The sequence below is a fragment of the Propithecus coquereli genome, unplaced genomic scaffold, assembly GCF_000956105.1.
Source record: "Propithecus coquereli isolate 6110/MARCELLA unplaced genomic scaffold, Pcoq_1.0 Scaffold122, whole genome shotgun sequence".
NCBI classification, from domain to species: domain Eukaryota; kingdom Metazoa; phylum Chordata; class Mammalia; order Primates; family Indriidae; genus Propithecus; species Propithecus coquereli.
Window position 1 is genome coordinate 6,974,985 of NW_012136303.1, and position 11,193 is coordinate 6,986,177.

General features: G+C 38.7%; 1 protein-coding gene across 2 annotated transcripts in view; it reads left to right on the forward strand.

Annotated features, from left to right (window-relative positions):
- Positions 1 to 11,193, forward strand: part of PTPRA (protein tyrosine phosphatase, receptor type, A) — a 140,994-nt gene that overhangs the window by 76,471 nt on the left and 53,330 nt on the right. For both annotated transcript variants that reach the window (XM_012637691.1, XM_012637692.1), the window contains exons 3-4: positions 4,217 to 4,295; positions 4,877 to 5,218. In XM_012637691.1, the coding sequence (XP_012493145.1) occupies positions 4,217 to 4,295; positions 4,877 to 5,218 (421 nt within the window). The remainder of the gene's footprint in view (positions 1 to 4,216; positions 4,296 to 4,876; positions 5,219 to 11,193) is intronic.

The window sequence follows — 11,193 nt, forward strand, 5'->3', positions numbered from 1 at the left end:
CTTTATTTTTTATTTTTATTTTTTGAGACAGAGTCTTGCTCTTGTCGCCTGGCCTAGGATGCAATGGCGTTGTCATAGTTCACTGCAACCTCAAACTCCTGAGCTCAAGCGATCCTCCCGCCTCAGTCTCCCAGAGTGCTAGGATTACAGGCATGAGCCACCATCACTGGCTTACTTTTTAGAGAGTTTTGGGTTCACAGCAAAATTGATCAGAAAATATAGAGTACCCCCACACATGCACAATCTCCCTCACTATGGACATCCCACACCACAGTGGTACATTTGTTCCTATTGATGGACCTGTACTGACTCTTCATTATCACTCAAAGTCCATAGTTTACATTAGAGTTCACTCTTGGTGTTGTACATTCTGCGGATTTGAACAAATGTATAATGATATGTAGCCACCATTGTACTATCATACGGAAGAGTTTCACTGCCCTAAAAATCCTCTCTGCTCTCCTTACTTACCCTCTCTCCCTTGGCCTAACCCCACAAACACTGACCCCCCCCCTTTTTTTTTAAGACAAAGTCTTACTCTGTTGCCCCAGCTAGAGTGCCGTGGTGTCGGCCTAGCTCACAGCAACCTCAAATTCCCGGGCTCAAGCGATCCTCTTGCTTCAGCCTCCCGAGTAGCTGGGACTACAGGCATGCGCCACCATGCCCGGCTAATCTTTTCTATTTTTAGTAGAGACTGGTCTCTCTCTTGCTCAGGCTGGTCTTGAACTCCTAAGCTCAAGCGATCCTCCCACCTTGGCTCCCCAGAGTGCTAGGATTACAGGCGTGAGCCACCGCTCTTGGCCTTGACCTTTTAACCACTGATCTTTTACCGTCTCCATGGTTTTGGCCATTTCCAGAATGTCATATAGTTGGAATCATATAGCATATAGCCTGTGTACATATACATACACAGTATGTAGCTTCTTCACATTGGCTTCTTTCCCTTAGTAATATGCATTTAATATGCATTTAAGTTTCTTTCATGTCTTTAGCTCACTTCTTTTTAGCAGTGAATAATATTCGATTGTTGGCTGATGCCTGTAATCCTAGCACTCTGGAAGGCCGAAGCGGGAGGATCGTTTGAGCTCAGGAGTCCGAGACCAGCCTGAGCAAGAGCGAGACCCTGTCTCTACTAAAAAAAATAGAAATTAGCTGGATAACTAAAATATATATACGTATAAATTAGCCGGGCATGGTGGTGCATGCCTGTAGTCCCAGCTACTCGGGAGGCTGAGGCAGGAGGATCGCTTGAGCCTAGGAGTTTGAGGTTGCTGTGAGCTAGGCTGACGCCACAGCACTCTAGCCCAGGCAACAGAGAGAGACTCTGTCTCAAAACAAAAAATATTCGATTGTCTGCATATAGCATAGTTTGTATATTTATTCACCTACTGAAGGACATCTTCGTTGCTTCCAAGTTTTGGCAATTATGAATAAAGTTGCTATAAACATCCATGTGCAAATTTTTATGGGCGCATAAATTTTCATCCCATTTGGGTAAATAACAAGGAGCACAATTGCTGCATCACATAGCAACAGTATGTTTATTTTTTTTTTCTCTTTTTTTTTTTTTGAGACAGAGTCTCACATTGTTGCCCAGGCTAGAGTGCCATGGCATCAGCCTAGCTCACAGGAACCTCAAACTCCTGGGCTCAAGCAATCCTCCTGCCTCAGCCTCCTGAGTAGCTGGGACTACAAGCATGCGCCACCATGCCTGGCTAATTTTTTTCTATATATATTTTTACCTGTCCAATTAATTTCTTTCTATTTTTGGTAGAGACGGGGTCTCACTCTTGCTCAGGCTGGTCTCGAACTCCTGAGCTCAAACGATCCACCCGCCTTGGCCTCCCAGAGTGCTGGGATTACAGGCGTGAGCCACCATGCCCGGCCAGTATGTTTATTTTTTTAAGAAACTGCCAAACTGTCTTCCAAAGTGGCTGTACCATTTTGCATTCCCACCAGCAATGAGAGTCCCTGTTGTTCCATATTCTTACAAACATTTGGTGTTTCAGTGTTTTGGATTTTGGCCCTTCTAATAGGTATGCAGAGATATTTTCAATTCCCTAATGATGTAATGATGTTCCACATCATTTCACATGCTTATTTGCCATATATATATCTTCTTTGGTGAGGTGTCAGGTCTTTTGCTCATTTTTAAATCCAGTTGTTTTCTTATTGTTGAGTTTTAAGAGTTTTTTGTATATTTTGTATAATAGTTGTTTATCAGATGTGTCTTTTGCAGATACTTTCTCCGGGTCTGTATCTTGTCCTTATTCTCTTGCCATTGTCTTTTGCATAGCAGTTTTTGATTTTAATGAAATCTAGCCTATCAATTATGTTTTTCATGGATTGTGCTTTTGGCATTATGTCTAAGAAGTTATTACCATACGCAAGGCCATTTAGATTTTCTCCTATGTAATCTTCTAGTAGTTTTATAGTTTTGTGTTTGACATTTAAGTCTGTGATCCATTTATAGTTAATTTTTGTGAAAGGCACAAGGTCTGATCTAGATTAATTTTTTTGCTTGTAGATGTCCAGTTGTTCCGGTGCCATTTGTTGAAAAGACTATCTTTGCTCCATTGAATTGCCTTTGCTCTTTTGCAAAATATCAGTTGACTAATATTAATGTGAGTCTATTTCTGGTTTCTGTTGTGTTCCATTGATCTGTTTGTTCTTTTGCCAATACCACATTGTCTTAATTACTGTACTATTAGTCTTGAAGTCAGGTAGTATCAGTCTCTGACTCTTCTTCTCCTTCAGTATTCAGCTGACTCTTCTGAGTCTTTTGCTTCTTCACATAAATTTTAGAATCAGTTTTTTGATATCCACAAAATAACTTGCCTGGGATTTCGATTGCGATTGCATTGACTCTATAGACCAATTTGGGAAGAACTGACACCTCGACAATATTTAGCCTTCCTATCCATGACCATTGTTTATGATGGATTTCTTTTATATTTAGTAGCTTTTATTTTTTCTGCTATCAGATACTACACTTTTACCTTTGTGATTTCCTATGTTGCCCATTATGCTTAGAAAGTCCTTTTCCCTTATCCCGAGCTCACAAAAATACTCATTTATTCTCTTTTAAAATGTGTTTTTATGCATTTAAAAATTCTGATAATGTATTACTGGTTTAATGATCACAGCCTAGGAAGAATGGAGAAGTGGTCAAAGTATTATGTGGCTGCCCCTGGAGAAGGCCACCTGCTAAACCTATTTCCCTGCTAGGCATGGCTGCTGATACCAGGGGCAAACTGCTGGGGTATATATGAACCACCTACATCTCCCTCCCTTCCTACCTCTCTTCCAGAGATTTTCATATACTCCTTGGGGAGGCATGCTTCCCTTGGACAGTCACTACCGTATTGAATCACTTCTAGACTGTGAGTCCCGTGAAGATGGGGCTTGTGAATGTCTTTCATCCCAATTGTTTCTCTAGTACCTAGCTTGGTGTAGGGCACAAAAATCTAAATGGATGAATGAGCCATTATTACCATGGGAATGTCCCACTGTCCTCTAACGTAGTTTGAGGTGGAATAAAGGTTGAGAACAGCTATGTAATATCTACCTCAAAGGGCAGTACGTTAGTGCAGTCAGCCTACCTTCTCCATACTTTTCATTCTGAAGACTGCAAAGCTGTACTTAGCAGTCAATGTGGGACCTTTAAAAGGGACTGCCACCTAGCTCTCACCCATAGAGATGCAGTCTGGCATCTGGGAATTTTTTAAAAAGTTTTTCAGGTGATTCTAAAGTACAGCCAAGGTTGAGAATCACTGCTGTAAAAGCATTTTTAAATGCTTAAACAATATGTCTTAATGTGACTTATATGTGCAGGTTTGAACATCCCTAATCTGAAAATGCAAAATCTGAAATGCCCCAAAATTCGAGACTTTTTGAGCACTGACATGACACTCAAAGGAGATTTCAGATTTTCAGATTAGGGGTGCTCGACTGGTAAGTACAATGCAAATATTCCAAAATTCAAATAAAATGTGAAATTTGAAACATTTCTGGTTCCAGGCATTTCAGATAAGGGATACTCAATCTGTATAAAGATTCAATTAATAGTTGGACTCCTGGGGACATATGCACATAAGGCTCCCAAAAAATCATTGGTCTGTGTGCACATTTTAATAGCTCGGAAACCCAAAATATTCTTTTGGTGAGTAGTTACAATAATGTTGGACCTCACCTAACGTGGCTTCCTGTTTTCCAGGTAAGCATGGATTCCTGGTTCATTCTTGTTCTACTTGGCAGTGGTCTGATACATGTCAGTGCCAACAATGCTACCACAGGTAAATTGTCATTTGAAAGGCTGGTATTTAGAATCGAATTTTGCTTTCACATTTAATGACCCAAATTTGAAGATCTAGGTGGTATTGAAAGAATATTAAAATTTTACTCAAAAGGATGGTAAAATAGGTGTCTTTGGAATTCTCTGAGTTGTATTGAATGCTCAGCATTGTTTTATATACCATATACTTCCTACTTGGAGATTATTTATTTAAATAAAGAGATTATGCGTTCTTTCCTAAAAAGTAAAAGAAATTGTTGAGATTTAAGACTCTATATATTTATTCTGAGGAGCCTTGTAAAATATTCCGTCTCTTCCTCCCTTAGACAATAGTCCTTTGGAGGAGGTAGAACGGTCCAACATTAGATAAAAGTGAATTGCTTGTGTGTGTGTTTGTGTGTGTGTGTCTATGCGCGCGCGCACGTGTGTGCGTACTTGCTTGTGCATGTGTGTGTGTCTGGTCTTTGCTTGGTCTCCAGGCGTTTGAGAGTTTATTAAGGCATGCTGCTTTGTGTCTCACAACTTTTCAGCTTCACATTCTTCATGTTTCCCCTCTTTTTTTTTTTTTTTTGGTGTTTGTAGTTGCACCTTCTGTAGGAATAACAAGATCAACTAAAGCTTCAACAGCAGAATCAGTTAAAGAAGAGACCAAAACTTCAAATCCAACTTCTTCAGTAACTTCTCTTTCTGTGGCGCCAACATTCAGCCCAGATCTAACTCTGGGACCCACCTATGTAACCACTGTCAATTCTTCAGACTCTGATAATGGTACCATGAGAACAGCAAGCATCGATTCTGTAGGCACTACAGTTTCACCAAATGGAACGTGGCTTCCAGATAACCAGTTCACAGATGCCAGAACAGAACCCTGGGAGGGGAATTCCAGCACTGCAGCAACCACTCCAGAAACCTTCCCACCTTCAGGTACTAGAGATAGTTGCTATTTGTTCTTTTGCTCTTTGAGCTCATTCACCCCTTTATTATCTTTGTGTTTTCTAGCCATAAAACTTCTTAAAATAAGTAAAACTGCTCAAGCAAAGTGATGTAACCTAGATATAGAATTCTTAGGAATATCTGGTTAGCATAGAGTTCAGAAGAAAGCAGAAGGATTCTAGAGGATATCATTCTGCTGGGTGGTACCCTGGTTAGATTGGGGAGGTTTAAGTGTGTTTAAAGGTAGAGAAGAAGGTTGAAAAGACAAGAGAAAAAGGGGAGCTAATGGCTTATGCAAGAGACTGAAAATGAAAGGATATAAGACTGAGTAATAGGATTAGCCTTGAAAAGGAAGGGATCCATGGAGCCCACTGGAGGGAGAAGAATAGATATGGATGTCCATAATAATTAGATATGGAGTGGGAGGCCAGAGGCCAGGATGGGCTTAGGAAAGAAGGGCTCAGGAAATGGTGATGTTGCAGTACCAGTTGTTCGGGGCCTCAGCCCAGCCCTCTCATCTCCTTGGATCACAGTCACTGGGTTGAAGCAGAAGTAGTCCCAAGGATAAAGTCAGAGACCTAGATCTGAGACCAGGTAGGGAAAGGCAAATTTCTGACCTCTTTGAACCACCTCAGGCCCCTGGTCTGTAGAAGAGGATTAAAGGGTCCCTTAAAGGGCATCTGTGAGGAGTAAAGTAAATAATTGTTTCCTGATTGCTGTGTAACTGTCATTCTTTTTCTAACAAAAATCACGGTTCCCTCTTCTTTGATCCCATCCCCTTGGCTCAAATTTCTTCCCTCTTAGATGGTGAGCACCCCTAGGTGGAATTACATCTGGCTCATGGAGAGCTGAATTGAATCTCATTTGGTTACTACAGATGACATCTTTTAGCTAGACCTTACATTCCCAGACCCTTCACCTGCCTGCTTCAATCCCATATTTTCTACCATACAGGCAATATAGCATTTGCCTTTAAGAGCAGAGTCTGCAGATCCACACTACCTGAGTTTGAATTTCAACTCTGCCATAAGCTAGTTGTATGACCATAAGACAAGTTTAATCTCTTCATACCTCAGTTTGCTTGTAAAACAGGAATGAATGATAGTAATAGTTCTTACCTCATAAAAGAGCTATTAGTATTAAATGAGTTAATATGGGTAAAGTACTTACAATGGTGCCTGTACATGGTAAGCACCATTTTTAAGTGTTAACTGTTGTTATTGTTGCAATTATAGTTCTGATAGTTATCAATAAAATATATAGAGGTACATTTATTTATGCTTTTCCTGAACAATCCATGGGAAAAGAATGGAGGTACATTTAATATATATGGCATCCCACTATTCTTGATGAGGTAAGGGTCTGATATTTGCTTGTGCTTTGAAGTTAATACAGTTTTTTTGTTTGTTTTGAGACAGAGTCTTACTCTCGTCCCCCTGGGTAGAATACAATGACATGATTGTAGCTCACTGCAACCTCAAACTCCTGGGCTCAAGCAATCCTCCTGTCTCAGCCTCCTGAGTAGCTGGGACTGCAGGTGCCCACCACATTGCCTGGCTAATATTTCTATTTTTAGTAGAGATGGGGTCTTGCTCTTGCTCAGGCTGGTTTCCAACTCCTGAGCTCAAGTGATCCTCCCGCCTTGGCCTCCCAGAGTGCTAGGGTTATAGGGGTGAGCCACCACACCCGGCCTAAAGTAAATGCAGTTTTGTCATAGTTATTACTATATGCTAGACATTGTACTAAGGGTTTTATATAATAATCCTGTGTGATAAGTTCTAGTTTATATTTTACAGTTGAGAGAGTTTTATAATGATGAGACTGTAATTTCTAGAGTGTTTTTCAAAATGCAGGTTATGACCCAATTCATGAAATCAGTTTAGTGGGCCACAGCTAGTGTTTTTGTTTTAATGGATGGTCCAATTCCATTTCTATTCTAGTTTTTTCATGTTACATACATAATTTTATAAAACTTTTATTTTTTATACACAAATGCAGATACAGATATTGAGTAATGACATAAAGTGTATTTCTTGCTGTGGGTTATGGCCACTGCTCAAGGAGGAAAGGCAGATTAACTTTTACCAACTGAATGAGCAGATGGAAAAGGTGAGGCTGTAACCCTGGCCTGACTGATTTCACAGCCCATGTTCCATTCTGTACTGTCATTCATTTAACAATTCTCTGATGTGACCATGGATAATTATCTCCTCTAAACAGTTGCATAATTTAAGACTATATATAGAGGTTAAATGGTTTTCTTTAGATCTCAAGGCTGGCAAATTAGGCCTATTTCTCACTTTTGTAGTCATTCCACACTGCTGGTAGAGAATTTAGTTTCCCATAAACTACGTTAGGTCCAAATTATGCAACAGCTAAGAATCCAGTTATTGTACATTTAACACATTTCATGTCAGAGGAGACTGAGACTATATTTCTCTGGTAGTTTTTATTCAATGTTAGTAAAACACAAGGAAACCATTATGGTCCATGAGGATGTCACAGTCTTAAACTATACAATACAATTACCACAGTCTCATCAATTCTCTTGTAATAGTTATAATTTTTGCATCAGTATTTGATGTTTTATATTATTATGGGTATGAAATATCGTTCATTGCTGAATTATAGATATAATTTGATTATTTTTCCTTTCTATGCAATTTTTTCCTGAATTTAATAATTGCCTTGTCTTTTGTTTAGTTTTCTAGTTATTGCTAGTCAGTTCCTCCCACACTCTCCAGAGCCTGTCAACACAGTTTTCTACAAAGTCAGACCTAATAGATAATCTGTTACTACTTTTTTTACCTGGAGAAATTTGTCCTGAGACCTCCTTTGACTTATTCCAGTCTAGGCTTATTAATCTCCAGGGCTACTACAGGTAAAAGCCTGGGATTTCCCTTCTCTGTCATTCCGTGAATTCCCTTTGCTGCTGCTTCCTGGTTTTCACGTTATCTTCTTTTTTGTCTTCTTTTATCATTTGGTAGAAAACATGCTTCAAAAGCTTCCTGAGAAAGGGGTCTGTGGGAGGTAAATTGCATTAGACCTACATGTCTGAAGATGTCTTTAGGGCTATATATAGAATTTGAGGAAATATTTTCCCCCAGAATTTTTAAAGTATTGCCCTGACTGACTCCTACTTACCAGGCTTGGGTTCTACTGCTATCTTAATTCATAATTCTTTGTATATTTTTTAGGATCTTCTCTTTATCATTGGGGTCCTGAAATTTCACAGATGTGTGTCTTGATGTGGGTCTTCTTCACTCATTATTATGGACAGGATACTTGATAGGCCCTTTGGAGCCTTGGAACTTAAATTCTGAAGATTTTCTTGCATTTCTTTGAAACTTTCCTCCCTCTTCCACTTCCTTTGTTCTCTTCTTCTAAAATTCCCATTATTTGGATATGGAACATATCCTGAATTAATTCTTTAATCTTCTGAATTTTTCTTTCTTATCAATTTTTGCTTTGAGTCTCTTTTTCCTCTTAAAAATAAGCAAAGGCATATATATTTCTTATTCCATTTATAATACAAATAATAAATATATTGAGTTAATTTCTGCACATTGCTTTTTTCAGTTGACCTTATCATCGTACTTGTTGTGTATTTTAGTCAAGAGCTGCTTCATTGTGTGGATGCACCTTAATATATTTAGCCAGTCTCCCCTATGAATGGATGTTAAGGTTGTTTTCAGAGTACTCTTACGAACAATACAGTTTGTCATTTCAGAGGTATGAGAATATTCGTAGGATAAACTATTTTAAGTGTGCATTTAAAAACTGATGGATATTGCCACATTTCCCTCTATTGGGAAATATATTCCTATTAGCAATATGTCAAAGTGCCTGTTTTTCTAAACTCTCTTCAGTGCAGTGAATTATTAAACTTCTGGATCTCTGCCAATCTGGTGAAAAATAGCGTATCAGTGTAACTTTAATTTGCATTTCTCTGAGTGAGGTTGAGCAACTTTCCATAATTTAAAAGATGATTTAAATTTCTTTTTCTGAGCACTCTCTGTTGATATCTTTTACCCATTTTTCTTACTAGGCTGTCAGGTTTTCCTGACTGATTTGTAGAAGCTCTTTATGTACGTTCAGGAAATGAGCCTTTTGCCTATGGTAAAGTTGAAGATATTTTTCCCTGGATGGTATATCTAGCTTTTCTGCATTGTAAAAGATACCATGAGCAGTTTTTTTTTTTGAGACAGAGTCTCACTCTTTTGCCTGGGCTAGAGTGCCATGACGTCAGCCTGGCTCACAGCAACCTCAAACTCCTGGGCTCAAGCGATCCTCCTGCCTCAGCCTCCCGAGTAGCTGGGACTACAGGCATGCACCACCATGCCCGGCTAATTTTTTCTATATATTTTTAGTTGTCCAATTAATTTCTTTCTATTTTTAGTAGAGACGGGGTCTCGTTCTTGCTCAGGCTGGTTTCGAACTCCTGAGCTCAAACAATCTGCCCGCCTGGGCCTCCCAGAGTGCTAGGATGACAGGCGTGAGCCACCGCGCCTGGCCCATTAGCAATTTTTAATCTTAAAAATTTAAATATTTATCACTTTGTTTTAACTAAATGTTTTCTAGGTATTGGGTCATATTTAGGAAGGCTTTCCTTACTCTAAAATTATAAAATAGTTTTTTCTTCAGGACATTTATATTATAGTTTCCTTCTTGTGTGTGTATATATGTGCATACTTAAAATTTTTGATCCATCTGGAATTTATTCTGACACAAAATGTAAGCTATGGATCTGTTATTCCCCAAATAGCTAACTAGTTGTCCCAGTACCCCTTAATGAATAATCTTTTTTTTCTCACTGATCTGAAATGCCACCTTTATTATATACTGAATTAAGATATTTATTTAGGTACTTACTTGAGTATTTCAGGACATTCATTCTATTTAATTTAATTAATTTATTTATTTTTTAGTTTTATTTTTAAGAGATAGGGTCTCACTCTGTTGCCCATGCTGGAGTGCAGTGGTGTGATCATAGCTCACTGTAACTTTGAGCTCCTGGACTCAAGTGATCGTCCTGCTTCAGCCTCCTCCCAAGTAGCTAGGACTACAGGCACTTGCCACTGTGCTTGGCTAATTTTCTTATTGTTTTGTTGAGGCAGGGTCTCGCTATATTGCCCAGGCTGGTCTTGAATTCTTGGGTTCAAGGGATCCTCCCACCTTGGACTCCCAAAGTGCTAACGATTGCAGACGTGAGCCACCGCACCTGGACTCGTAATTTCTGTTGATCTTTTTCTCTGTCCATGTACAAAACCCTATTGTTCTAATAATTATAACTTTGTAAAATATTTTATGTCTGGTAAAGTGAGTCATTCTTTTTTAATATTATTTTTCAGAATTTTGCTAGCAATTCTTGATCATTTTTCCTTTTCAACATTAGAATCAGCTTCTCTAGCTGGAAAACAATTTTTTATTGCTCATGTTAAACATAGAAATTAACAGGGAGAATGACATCTTTAAGATGTCTTCCTATCCAAGAATGCAGTACATTCCATTTGCACAAGCCCTACTTTTTTTTTTTAATCTTTTGTTTTTGTTAGTATAAATGGAATATTTTTTTTATTATGTCTTCTTGGTTGCTGTTGGGGATATGAAGGCTATTGACTTTTGTAGGAATATTTTGTAATGACCATCTTAAACTCTCTTTGTGTTTGAAGTAATTTTCTTCAGCAATTATCTTCAAATCATCTCATCTGCAAATATCTTCCAAATTTTTAGACCTCTTTCTTTCTTGTGTTTAATTGCATTGGTGAACACTTCCAGAACAAAATTAGGCTGCAATTGTAAAAGCAGATAGCATTGTCTGGTACCTGAAGCTAAGGAGGACATTTTCAGTGGTTTTACATTATACATGGTATTGCTTCTTGGGATGAAATAAATGTATTTTTTTTTTTTTTTTTTTTTTTTGAGACAGAGTCTCACTGTGTTGCCCGGGCTAGAGTGCCGTGGCG